This window comes from Cyphomyrmex costatus, unplaced genomic scaffold (assembly GCF_001594065.2).
Source record: "Cyphomyrmex costatus isolate MS0001 unplaced genomic scaffold, Ccosl1.0 scaffold229, whole genome shotgun sequence".
Taxonomy (NCBI): Eukaryota; Metazoa; Arthropoda; class Insecta; order Hymenoptera; family Formicidae; genus Cyphomyrmex; species Cyphomyrmex costatus.
Genome location: NW_017276357.1, coordinates 870277 through 885251, shown reverse-complemented (window position 1 = coordinate 885251; position 14975 = coordinate 870277). Strand labels below are relative to the sequence as shown.

Genomic DNA, 14975 nt, shown 5'->3' with positions numbered 1-14975 from the left:
TTAAAGCGTTCTTTTATCATTGTTACATGCGTAATTTTCAGCATTATTAAAAATTATGATATATGTATAATAACACGCGTTAAAATGTAAATTCATTGTACAATGGTCGCTAGTCCAGACAGGTTTAATGTCCGAGAACTTCCCGTCGAAACGAATAAATCATACGACAGCAATATCGAATGCATATAATAAATTCGATTATGGTATAATATACAGTTAAAAAATAATGTCATCCTATTTCTGTATGGGACACGGATCATTTTGTATAACAAAGTACCTTGAAATCGTGATATTTCCATGAATATGCATTGCATTTTACTTAATATAATCTTACACGAGCCGTGTCTTGTTTCTTCGCGAATTCGCTCTTCTTCCCTTTTGTCCCAAATTATATGTTATATATAATGATAGCTATTACTGCGTCGGCTTCGCGCCCATTTTATATAATTGCTTGTAGTGTGTGGGCTGTATGAAAGTCGTCAATCACCGTGTTAACATGGAATGAAAAAAATTGATCGTGATACTAGCTAAAATGTAAATGACCGTAAGGATTCATAATACAGTGGCTATTGTTAATTATATATTGCTAATTTGTTGCTTGCACATTACATCTCTAATTTTATATACTTTACTTATTAAGTGTGCATCAATTTTTATTTATCTTTCTTGCATCTTGGAATGCCGTAGGATGCCGCTTAAGTGTAAACACCTGAAGAGTGTGAGAAAAGCTGCTATCTTGTGTGCGCTAAGTGTTACATAGTACAAGGTCAGGAGCTCGTAACTTTTTAATATAATTCCGCTGCTGTACATGGCGTCAGAAATACGTTCGGTATACAGCGCAGTTTAGTTTACGACTATTTTACGAGGTGCGGACGACTGACACGAGCTACGAGTTCCATAACTGTCAAATCCAAGTGCCATTTATGGCTCAATCTTTACGGCTGCTAACGACGTCGTTTATTTTATCCGGCCGTTTTATCTACATCAGCCGATGATACATATACGTATAAACAGATCGCTCAACGTTTTTTGTTGTCTTTCTTATAATACGATCTTATGAAAACATCTATAGTATCATACACACACACACAGACTTTATCATTTCTCAAATTCGATTGTATTTATTATTTCTAGTTCAATATTATCTTTTCTATTTTTTAGAATCGAAAGTTATATGAGCATAATAATGAATGCAATTCGCTTCTTTTGAGATGGACGGCTGACAATCGACACCTCGACCGTTTTCTTTTGATTACATCAAGATAGTAGATAAGAGAATGCGGGACAAAGAAATTCCTATCCAGAGGCCATTTTGCTAACTAGAGGCCATCGTAGTTATATGACGTCACTTCCATATCCAACCATGGCGTCACATGACGCTCCACCCTGTTTTCAATCACCTTGGCCCCGAACCCACCCAGCTGTCAGACATGCTCCACCCCGTTTTTTCCTCTTCTTCCGTGCTATCACTATCGCCATCTGCCGACAATATTATGTACTTCTTAGACCCTTAAATAATCAGTTGGTTTATGATCTTTCCAGTCGATGCCACCACTAAATGCGGCCTAGATACTTATCTGATATATGTATCTTGTATTTGACATAATTAACACGTTGTATATACCTTCTTATTAGATAAAGGAAGACTAGCTGTTCTACAAATAACATTATTATTATTCTACAAATGTATTGTTTTAATTTTTTTTATTATTTTAATTTTAAAGAAATATTTCTCTAATTCGTATAATAGAAAAGTTGGAAAAATCAACTGTAACATACGATGACTGATTGTGCACCCTTTGCTACTATTAAATTAAAGAGATGTAAGGGAAAAGAGGACGAGAAGCTGCGAAAAATACGCCGTCCACGTCAATAGGATTCAGATACTTGCACTTCAGAGGAGGATACATAAAGGGGAATTTACGGGGCGGGAATTGAGTTCAAATCCTGCGGGAGGTTGAATTTATACGCGAGAGACGAGGAAGGAGAGGTGCTGGGGAAAGGGGTGGCGAACGCGTGGAATCGCTATCGGCGGCCATTCATCAATCCGTGGAATCAATACGCTGGAATTAATGAAAGCGCCGCGCGAACAGCAAGCTAGTGGCCGGAATGTTAATCGCGATCGTCCGCGTCCGACCCGTTCTCATGTACAGCAAACTCCCAAGGGCCGCACCTCTCACCCTCTCGCACTCACACCCTTTACCCTGCTATGCTGCCCGTTGCACATTCGAACCCGTTCCTAACTCCGTGTTTAGCACCACCCACACTGTCATGCCACCCGCAACAATACCATATGTACATTCACATGTATATTTTCATTTATTCCTTTGCGACGAGATAAATTTTTTGCAATGTAAAAACCAAATGTATTACTCGTTTTAAAGGACCACGTTTTTTATTAACTATTTTTAACATGCAGTATTTTATTTTGTTTTTTATATTTAAAGAATTAACAAAATTTCTGTTTTAAGAGAATAATTTGCAATGTTTTATAGAAACTTTTCAACCAGAGACTTTAATCAGTTTTGTATTTTTATTTAGTCAACATTAAAAAATTTTTTTTAATTTAAGAAATTGAAGAATTTGAAAATTGCGAAAATTTTCAAATTGTCATTTGTATTTGAATAAGTTGTACGATTTCGAAACATCAGATATGGTCGGTATAGAAGGTTTGATCTTGAATCGACAGATCAACATGTCTCATAAAAGGCAAAAACCCTTTGTATTTCAGTCGATAAGAAAGCAATGTATTATTATTTAACAATAGCGATATCCTTACGTGCAAATAATGTCTCTTAGAATTAAAATAAGAAAAAATGTTATATTCATATAATTGTTTAGAATATTAATCTTATTTTTATTTTTGCGAAGCATAAAAAATTGTTGTGGATCAAGACTTGCTTTACATTATTATACATACGTATACACAAAATATAATTTATATTATTAATCACTGCGATAATTAGTTTTTACAATAATATTAAATTTTCATATTATTCATTTGATATTCGAATGGTTTTTTTCTTATAGCATTTGTTCTTACGAAATGTGTTTAATCGAATGCTATGTACTTATTTTTGTTAGTCTCTCTTATTTTATTATTAACCCTCACAAACAGCACACTCTTCATCCCCATAAACGGCACACTAGTGCGAATTGGGATTTTGTGATTTCATTCACTTATTTTCTTATAACCATGATACTATTCTTCAAAATACTTTCAAAACCATACTTTCTTGGGATAAAATTTTTCAACAAAGCGATTGACGCAATTCAAATTTAGTTGAATTTTTCTTAAATTGTAAATCTTGGAAACTATTGTGGGGGGGAGAATGCCAATGTTTTGAAAATGTTGAGGGTTTTAAATAGAATTTAATAATAAAACATGAATAATATATCTTATGTAATTTTTAAATAAACATTAATATAAATATATTTTTTGAATATAATATTAAGATAATATGTGGTGTGTATAATGAAAACAATAATATTTGTAGAATGTTGAATAATTAAGTTAAATTTGTTTATAAACATGAAATCATGTGAAGCTATAAAAAATAATTTTTTTAAATTTAGTTTTATAATAACTTGGTTGAAATGAATATATTTACTTAGGAAGAAAGATGAATTAAGTAAATTAATATCGATTGTTATTCTCACTTATTTCTTATACATATCTATATAATATCTCTTTTATATTTAGTTGTTTTACCTTAATCTGACATATTGGGGTTTATAGATGTGAATGGTTTTGATATATCCTGTTACATAATACTAATTTCATGCAGCATACGCATCGGTACCTTTACAAAATTTCCGAAAAAGAGATTGATGCGAAGGGGAAAGGTTTTTGTGGGAAGTGGCTACCTAATGGATGGAAATTTTTCCAAATTTAACGATCGCTTAGCCCGCCCACACAGAACGCTGTAATAAGTTTGGCGTCTGTGCGATGGCCGTCACCGTGACGAGCACATGTGTAACTTGCCTTCTGTCATTCACGCGCTAAACTCTGTTCAGTATATTCAGTTCGCTTGTCAAGGATCATGCAAAGTTCCAGTCACGTCCGCGATGTTATATATATTTAAATATCGAAAAATCTTCGTAAGAATGATGATATTTGTTTGAAAATTTTTTGCTGATTGTGTAATTTATGACACTTGCCATAAATTTACACTAATGTTTTTATTATTTAACAATTTATTAGTATTTTTGATTATATCGTCAATTTAATGTAATTATGATTTACACTGAAGTTTATGTTATGCTTGATACTTATGAATCAAACGTATAATTATTGTAATACGTAATATTACGTGGTATTGTAATATTGTACAAATAACGTAATATAGATGTAACATATAGATTTTTTTGTGTTACAGGTGCGGCGTAATTTCGATTATAGGGTGGACAGAGGAACGAAACGGGTCTGGAGTGGCTTGGCGTTTTGAACGAAGGTGTCACACCGGGGAAGACGAAGAACTTTGATTATTATCTTCCGCTACCACTTTGTGTATACGTGGGGTATACTCTCCCCTTTCTCCACTTGCTAATTAAAAAGGTTCTGTAGTGCTCCAGTTTATAATTTTATCCTCTTTTGGTAGTGAGCTCAGTGTGATAAAAAGTCAAATGATGTACATGTGATCCAAAATGATGGTAATTTGATACATATATACATATATATATATATATGTGTGTGAGTGTGCTGTGCTGCTCAAGAGTGCGTGAGATGACAAAGGTCAAGTGAGAAAAAAAAAAATAAAAAAGATTCGTAAAGAAATGCAATTCCGAAGTGATAAATCTGTATCTATGTAAAGACGTGTGCCAGTGTGTCCGCACAAGAAGAGTACAAAACAAAATAAATTTACGAAGATAGAGAAAAGAATAATAGATCAATTGAAGATAATCAAAGGAAAGTCAGTCAGCAACGTAGAGAAGTGACATAAGCAGGTAGGACAGGTGGGACAGTAGCATGAGTTCGTACTTTGCGAATTCGTATATCCCGGACCTGCGAAATGGCGGGGTGGAACACCCGCATCAGCATCAACAGCACTATGGTGCGGCCGTACAGGTACCTCAGCAAACACAATCGGTCCAGCAACAGTCTCAGCAAGCCGGTGATCCCTGCGATCCGAGTTTGTTACGTCAAGGAGTATCCGCTCATCATTACGGAACCACGGGAGGTCAGCAAGATATGCCTTATCCAAGGTTTCCCCCGTACAACCGGATCGACATGCGGAACGCGGCCTATTATCAGCATCAACAGGAACACGGAAGTATGGACGGCATGGCCGGTTATAGGTCGACGTCTCCGAACACCAGTATGGGTCACATGGGACACACATCAACCCCCAACGGACATCCGTCCACTCCCATCGTCTATGCCAGTTGCAAACTTCAGGCGGCTGCTGTCGATCATCAAGGCAGCGTTCTCGACGGACCGGATAGCCCGCCTCTCGTCGAATCGCAGATGCACCACCAGCAAATGCACAGCCAGCATCCTCATATGCAGACGCAGCAATCACAGCATCCGCAACAGCAATCGCAGCATCAGCATCTGCAGGCACAGCAACAACATATGATGTATCAGCAACAACAACAATCTCAAACTACATCGCAACAGGGACAGGGTGGGTTGCACCCGCAACAGCAACAGCAAGCTCAGCAGCATCAAAGCGTTGTTGCATCGTCTCTCAGTCAACAACAGCAAGGCGCTCCTCAGAGTTCGGCGAGTGCGAACTTACCGAGCCCATTGTACCCTTGGATGAGGAGTCAGTTTGGTGAGTGTTACATTTTTGTAAAATTTATTTAATTACGGTGCGTCTTCTTTCCTCAGGCGTCAATCATTATCACGATTGATGTATATAAACGAAGAATTAATATATATATATATATATGCGTAATGATATCTGCTACGAAAAGATACTATAAAATAAATGCATGAAACTTTAAATTTGTTATAACATCAACTTTTTGAGAATTGCAATATGTACATATATTTAACAATATAACACATTAAAATTTATTATTATTGTTAAAAATCGTTTTAAAACTCGATACGTTTTCTTGTGTATTATTAAATAAAAATGTGATAGAAAAGGTTACTTTTAAGAATAAAATCAACGTTTTATTTTATGCGTGACCAAAAATCTAGTAGAAAGTTAAATTTATAGTAAAGTAGGTTCTCAGGTAGCAGGTAGCCAACTTTTGTATTTATGCAACGGAGCACAAAACTAAACCAAATCCGTACGGTAGCTGACTCAGGATTGGCACAATGTCTCTAGATACGTCGCGACCGGAGTTATTTATTGCGTTGACCTGTTAGCCTGTCTGTTAGTTTCACCGCTCGTTCATCAGGTCACAATAAGCGTTATCTCTTGTTCTTTTTTCACGTGGCTACCGCTTGAAGTCTCAACATATATTCGTTTTTATTAACATAATTTGTAATGCTACAAATTGTCTTTTGTCATTATTTTGCGATACATCTTTGGATAACTAAGGTATCTAATATTTTTCTAAATATAAAATTGGTTTTTTCAAAACACTTATTATATGTACTCTACTCAATGCTTTAATATCTGCAATTAAATAATGCTCTTCAGCAACTCTCAACTTGTGAACGTTTTAACAAATTTTCTCGTGTTTTTTTACGGTATTCAACACTTTTCGAATCATTTATCATGTGTCTATTTGTATGGTGTAGCTATAAAGAAATAACCGCAAGGCTGGTCATTTAGGTAGAAAAAAATCTTGACACACAATTGAATTTGATGGAATCCTGTTAAGCGCATCACTCACTTTTTCGTCTCTATATTGACTAGTAGTTCGACCCATCTTTGAAAAAAACGATATGTCTCCATTATCTAAGTCTGCAAGGTAGTATCTGTCCAAACACTTTAACGACCCACTCTTACCTCTCACCTGTTTCTTACTCTTCAGTCATTCGTCTCTTCTTCTAGAAGCAGTTCCTTTCCATTTGATCAGTGTATAAGTGATCCAATTAATTTTTTGGCGAAACAATATTTATAAAGTTACATTTGAAAAATAGTAAAAAATAATTTAAGGTACGTGCTAATGTTCAAATATATTTAGTGTTTATTATATTTTTATTTTTAATATTAAAATATTAAAAATGTCTTACATTTTTTTATATAAATTATAATTTTTCTGCTTTACACATATTTTTAAGGTATGTCGAAAAAACTTTTTTAATTAAAATATTGATTGGAAATATATAAAATGTGAATTTCTGATATCATTTTGATGTGTTTTTACTGTCATAATTATTTTTGTTTTTAGACATTTCAAGATATAATTATAATTTTTAACTTACTTTTGTCTAAGATACGTAGTAGAATTATGATTAAAAAATTGCAATACCTTTTGATAAGCTTTTTTGAAATGTACAAAAATTTTAAATTATTATTTTTATAATTTTGATACTTAAAAATCATGAAAAGAAGAAATATTGCATCCTTTCAGCAATGATTATACATATTTTTTTCGATTAATGATTACTTGTACCATCTTTCGGTTAAATTCAGAAGCAGATCCCAAGAAGTCTGCTCCGGGATTGGCCGATAAACACTACGCTTATGACGACGCCAGGGCTTGTAGTTTACTGCCTGTTAAACGAAGAAAATGGCTTAAGTCCCTGAATGTGCTCACAGATGTCGGCACATTTAAGAATGTTTCGTCTTATTCTCGCATCATTGCTTTTATGAAACGAATTTTGCTTAATTTTTTTAAAAAGTTTTACGTAACATCTTTTGTACAAAAATGCATAGAAGTTTGCTTATATCGCATTTTGATAAGAAAGTAAATGATATTAAGAGAGAAATGAATATTATTTAAAAAAGATATAATTAATTAATTTTGAGATAATTTTGATTTTTTATTTTTATTTAAAATATATTATTTCTACGCTCTTTTAAGATTCTTTTACTTTATATGTATCTATTTGTATCTGTGTTCTGTTTACTCTTTAAAATTCATATAAGTTTAATACAGTTTCTTAAATGTAACTAATTTTATTACACTACACGTATTCTGCTTTAATTGCTACGCAATTTGAATTAAATATACTAACCAGACTTACAGTTCTACTTCATGGATACCGTTAAAGAGCATTTGTTCAGTGAAATTGTTGAGATTTCTTAGTATCTTTTGTGGGACACGTTACACAAACCAAGAAATTCCGGCATAGTTAGCTGCATTACAAAGTAAAGATGTGCAAGCATGCATACATTCCTTGATTAATACCGAAGGTTCGAAGAGTCACAATTATAAATATATATGGCACAATATTCTCCATTTTTTTTTTTTAAATGTTTATATCAAAATTTTGTTACAGAAACATTGTACAAAGAAAATTTTATTATTATAATGCAGTTTAAAAAACTTCAAATAATTCTTATATAGAAAAATAAACAAAAAAGTATTGCTGTACGTTAATTTGATAAAATTTAAAAATCTCGACATAATCTTTTTCATATTGGATAACACAACGTGTTCGCCATATTACTGCGCTGTTCAACATTTGGCATTCCGATCCCAAGTGTTGATCCGAGAAAAGGAGACCGACCATCGTACTTTTAATGCATGAGATAATTGCGACCCTCTGTGTGAAAAGATTTATGACATCTCGACTCCTTCCCCCCCTCATATATTCTCAATCGGCAAATAAGCATGGCGTGATACAGTTACAAAGCTTCCGTTATTGCATACGTGCGTGCACGCTCGTATATTACATTCCTTATGTAACGTGTATCCTGAGACGTTCAGAATATATATATTATATATATATGCTTTATATAAATTGTCGCGACATGAAACATAGGAACACATTTTAATATTGTAAGCGCATTCCACACATGCTTTTTCTTTATATAATAAATATATTTTTATTTTTTCACACACACAATAAAAAATTGTAAATATAATATATTAATATCAAATGGGGGATATATATTACATACAAGATACTTTTATACGTTTACTTAATATTATATTACAAGAACGAAGTCATGTAATGAAATTTTGTGAAATGTTTAAAGCTATAATTATTTTCGACGTGTCAGATACATGTAAAATTTATAGTCGTTATTCGAGAAATAAATCAGCAGATAGAACAAGAAGAATCAGCATTCCAAATCCGATATGCATTTTATTATAATCCAACTAGCCGCTCAACAGATTGGTAGCCATAATGATGGCGGCTTCGTGAGATATTCAAAAAGCGATGGAGTTTAAAAGGGGCAGGAAAGGAGGAGCTAAAAAAGGTGAAAGAAGAGAGGACTGTGCGTGTATATGTGTACATATGTTAGAAATAGAGAGAGAGACAGAGCGAGAGAGAGAGAGAGAGACAGAGAAATCGAGACGATAGAAAGAGGTAGAAGGTATGGATGATGATGATGAATGAATCCACAGAAATCCTGGGACGGTTTTCTTTTGGAGCTCCGCCATGGAGGCAATTGTGAACGATATGGAGGTCGTGGTTTGATTTCCTATTCGATATTTGGTCAGAATTCAACGTTTGAAAGACAAAATTGTCTCTATTTTATCGCGATTTGATCGATTCATTTACGTAACATTTAACAATCAATTTAAGTTGTTGTATGAAGTAAAAATTTCTATTCGTTACGATTCAATCTTAAGTTTGATGAGGCATATATACTGTTCGTATTTAGAGTAGCAGGTGCAAGAAAAAGTAAATTTTAATACTCCAAGTGATACCCGTAAAGATGCATATGTCGCGGCAAGCCGTTCTCGCTGCTCATTATCTCAACCTTCTACCTCGGGGCTCTTTCAGACTCCATCTTCTTGTCTGCCTGTCTGCTCGTCTGCCCGGAAGATCAAAAAAAAAAAGGAAAGCGAAAGTAAGGAGGAAAAACTACCTATAGAATACTCTATAGTCTCCTTGGGAGTTTCTAAATTTTCTCTATAAATGTTAGCGGACTTGAAGCTTTTCTCTTTCGTTGAAAACTTTTGTGAAATTTAGTCAATCTTGGTTAGTCTATATATAAAACATTAAAACTACTCTAATTTTACGTTGAAATTATAATTTTACTGAAAGAAAAATTAAAACATTCAGGATTTAATCTATTTTGTAGGACTGTTGCAAATTCAGAGAATTGTTTGCGAATTTATAAGAATTGCTAATAAAAATATAAATTGTCTGATTTATATAAAATATGTAGTAAAATTAGAACATTTTATAATTGTTTATTATTATTACTTATTTCTTTGCATTATTTATGTATACAAATTATTTCAAAAAATACTTTTTTGACGCATATCATATATTCAAATCTTCAACATTTTAAAGCAAAATTTTTAATTGTGTTTGTTATTAAAAATAGTCATTTAACAAACTGGATTTTAAATGCCGATTTTGTTAGATCTGAGCGTTTATTTAAGAAAATTTTACAAGTTATCGAAACAATTTTATACAATTAATATTAATGTCCATCAACGATATAGATACAATCCAAGATTGATATCGTGAGCAAATGATAAAATTAATGGTATATCTAGGATATCTAATCGAAGTGCATTTCAAGGCCTGGCCTTACAGTGCCCACGTAAAGCTTAGCTTAATTGGGCACCGAGTGGTGGCCGCACCTTATTAGCGGGTTACAACATCCGGCTAGCTGTTAATCTGAAAAGTCCTGCGTGTATCCTGCGGCGGGCCTGAAAGACTAGTCAGGCAGGAGGGGAAGCGGAGCAACTAGCCTATAATAAGCCGCACGGTTGTGTACGTTCTGTTCTGTTTCGTTCCTTCATGCTGCGCCAGTGAAGGCAGACCCATAAATCTCCCGGGCATACTCCAGGGGACATTTGATCCTTGCGTAACCCAACGCCGTTAATTTATTGCTCCGCGTTTAAAGTCACCTCCGTCCGCGAAAGCCATGGCAGTGCTGGTACGCCGATCCGGCGCAAACTTAAGCCATCGGTATGACTTTCTTATTACAGGACTCCTTTCCATACGCGTGCTTGCGCGTATGTATCACGTGAATATCTGAAAAATATCAATGGAATCACAGTAACGTTATACAGTACATAAATTAAGGGAATTCTAAAGCAAAGCTCGAACTCTAACGAAATCGCCAGATGTCGCTGTTTTACAACACATCGACATTACCTTTTTCATGCTACCACATTAATATTTCACCTAGACAATAATGATGCATGCAGTCGCATTATCCGTCAATTTTCGTATCGTAAATTCGTCGCGATAAAGTGTCTAAGTCTAATTCTAAGCACTCGACGCTGTTTCTACATGTAAACTACGTGGACTACTATTTCTTAAGTACAGATTGCGCAGCTTTTGTATGAAACAAATGTTGTTACGACATGGCAGCTCTGAAGTGCCATATTAGACTAAAAAATGGTAAAGAACTCAACTTTGAAATTTTTTTTATCGTTTTTAAGCATAGATTCTTATACCTCACAGGCACGTATCAATGCGTATACTTTAATTCTGTAAAAGGATTTTCGAATCTCTGTGAATGACAAAAAAAGTATTTACGATACAAAAATTATATGGTTTAGTCGGTAATACAGACGACTTTAGGATCCCCCCTTAAATATGAGAAATATATTATAATATTGTTCCCAAAAATAAAAACTTATTTTCAACATTTAAATTACAGAAACTGGATTTTGACATTTAAAATTTAGAGTTTAGCATTTTTTAGTATATATTTTTATTAGGATCTGTGTTAAAAGAATAATTTTTTCGATTTCAAAATATGTAATGTCAGTCAGAACTTTTTTTATGATTACATCTTTACAAAAGCATTGCTTAAAAAACGTCTGGAAACATAAAATATCGTTGTCTCTTTAATTAACCCACTCAACTTATTATTTTCCGCTGTCTAATTCTCATATCCGGATACATCTAATCGAGATTTTAGTCTTCAATAATCAAATCGATTGGCTCGAAAACTTTATAGGTTTCAGCTCATAAATAATACAGACTCGTCTCGATGCAGCGTTTAATAATTCATTTCTTTGCTCTGCAACATCTAGTGGCATGAGAGGATTTATGGGCGAAGTGACCTTTTGAAACAAACCTGATTATTACGCGGCATCAACTCAGGATTATCTTTATTTAAAATGACCGTAGATGTATTTCAGATGAATATATAAGTTTTGAAGAAAAATATACGTGTGTCTAGAATCTTTAGCGTTTTAAAAATAATGTACGGTTGCTATGTGTGTTGAAAATGTCGATGTTACTAATCACTTAAAATTTTAGTCACATATAAGCTTTGACTTCAAATACGATTTACAGAATGAAATACTATAAATAAAATTATATAAATAAATTGACACTTTCTGAAGTGTCAGTGCATTTGAACATGTTCCATGTATTTCACCGATGCTTTGATGATCTAGCCTTAGATCTAGAACATGATCTTCATTAACGGTGTGACAAATGAATATTAATAGGATACAGCTTTCATAGAGCAGTCGACGGTACACACTTGATAGTCAATTATAATAATATTTTTTTCATACCATACATAATTCCATAAAAACTAAATTTGTGAAAAGTTTATTATCGTTTTTTTTATATCTATACTTGTGCGACGCGATCGATATAATTACTTTTTTTTAATAATATTTATTATATTTTTGGCAGAATAGTAAATGGCTGTTTTCTTAAAATAACGGAAGGAAAGAGAGCCAAGGAAGTTGCCTAAATCGTTAAAGCTTATAAGAGAGCGCTAGAGATTGGTATGTTGTTAATTTGAGAGCGTAGCCCAAGGGAAGGAATAAGAGGGTATGTTCCCAACTTTCTCTATCCTCTCCTATCTCGGTCCGTCTCTTTCTCTAACGCGCGTTTTTCTCTTCCTCCGTATATCGTCCTCTCCGTCTGGTCGAAGGTTCAGGAACCTACGCGATCTCTCCATCTCTCTCCGAAGCAGAACCGCCATCCATCTTCATCGGCCGACAGCGCGACGGGCGGCGTTTGCCTCGAATGCTCGCCAAGGAGTTTTCTTCTTCTTCTTCTTCTCCTTCTTCACCTCTCCCCTCCTTACTTTCCAGTTCTCATCCCTACGCCTCTTCTCTTCCTTCTTCTCTCTCTCTCTCATATCATTCTGAAGCATTCTCTCGTTTTGCTCTCTCACTCGTATGGCGGGTTAACCGAACCAAACCCTTTGAGGTTTATACCTTGTAAAGTTGCGAGACTTCTCACACAGAGTCAACTCGCTCTGTCTCCTTAGTATCTTCCTCCGTCTTTCCCACCTCTCTCGCTCTCTCGGTAACCATAATTAATATTCTTGTTCGGAATTCGTGTACCGCGTACTGACCGCAGATCATATCGCGGATATCGCTAAGGTATCTATCATATGCGGAACTGCATTTACGGTTCTGAGTCTTTTTTTTATTCGTAGCGGTATTTAATTTATTTCGTTAAAGTTTACAGAAACTGTTTGGCCAGTTAGATCGATCGTAGACTGTACAAATATACAATATTAGTGAACCGATCGTACAGAGAGAGAGAGTTTAAAGATAGAATATAACGAAATATCTACGTGTCTTGTCCGCTACAGCTGTACTTCGTCTAAGCAACCGCGATTCATCATTTAGAGATTTTACATCATTCAAAGATTTTACATTTTATAATACATTACTATATACTTGATGTGTTTGAAACGTATCTCGTACAATAGAATAGTATAATAATTTTCGAGTAGATAACAATTAATTAATTTGCAATTTTAATCTCTTTTGTTTCAGAAAGGAAACGGGGTCGGCAAACCTATACGCGATATCAAACGTTAGAACTGGAAAAAGAATTTCACTTCAATCGATATCTTACTAGGCGGCGACGCATCGAGATCGCACACGCGCTATGTCTGACGGAACGGCAGATAAAGATCTGGTTTCAAAACAGACGGATGAAGTGGAAGAAAGAGAATAAGACGAAAGGCGAGCCGGGCTCAGGCGATGGCGACACTGAAATCTCGCCGCAGACGTCGCCGCAGGGTTAAAAGAGCTCCGAGGAGTGGAACTTCCTTTCCACCTCTCTCAGAGTCGTTAATACCTTGTGTTTCCAGCACTACCTCCTCCCTACCCAAACTCCACAATCCCCATCGATGACCTCCAAATGATCCCTCTAAGCAATGACGCTTATTTTGTCGTGTTAATCATGTTGCTTGTACCAAAAACGAAGCAGATAATGATGAAGACGAGGAAGTTGTAGAAGGACCCGTAAAAGAGCGCTTGATGAATGGACGATAAGAAGAGAACTTACGATAAATTCGCAGAGACGTAAAATTACGCGAGGAAGAGAATAAAACGAAGTGAAGACGCACAAACGAGTCAGCAGAGAGGATTTGCGTGAATGCGCGTGAAAAAGGTGGATCGAGATTATTGATCGAGAAGAGTAAATAAAACTGGATCACATGCTAATCAGAACCGCGTTAACCTCTATTACGTTTAATCGATTATTGTATACTAAAATCCATATATATATACATATATATGTATACATATATATATATATATATATGTATACATACGTATATACATATGGATAGAGATATATGTAGTTTAATGTGAAATCGTGAGAGCGAGTGACCGATGACCGATTGGCACTAACGCACGTAGAAGACATGGTTCCGAATGATATATAGTATTAAGAGTTAAATCTACTATGAGAAGAAGAGAATGATTGCGCGAATCTGACTGCGAGTATGATAGGGAAAAAAAAAAAAAGATCGTGTTGAAATCTTAGGAGAGCATTTTATTATTTATTCTCTTACATCGTAAAAGTAGAATCATAGAACGATTAGTAGAATATAGCCGTACGAAGATGTCCATCGCGTCTGTATTTAGCGATAGGTAAGCGGTTTAGTGTCTTTAGAGGATTGTTTAGATAGATTTTTTTCTTTAATACCGCCGAGCGGTGGCTCTAACGAGGATATTTATGATTCGTGCCAAGTGTGATCTTTGAGAAATGT

General features: G+C 34.7%; 1 protein-coding gene across 2 annotated transcripts in view; it reads left to right on the top strand.

The window, feature by feature from the left end:
* The window catches only part of LOC108773936 (homeotic protein antennapedia), a 62864-nt gene extending 48439 nt beyond the window's left edge, over positions 1 to 14425 (top strand). For both annotated transcript variants that reach the window (XM_018539918.1, XM_018539917.1), the window contains exons 2-3: positions 4380 to 5777; positions 13750 to 14425. In XM_018539918.1, coding sequence (XP_018395420.1) covers positions 4970 to 5777; positions 13750 to 14003 — 1062 coding nt within the window. In that variant the 5' untranslated portion in view covers positions 4380 to 4969 and the 3' untranslated portion in view covers positions 14004 to 14425. The remainder of the gene's footprint in view (positions 1 to 4379; positions 5778 to 13749) is intronic.
* Positions 14426 to 14975: the final 550 nt, after the last annotated feature.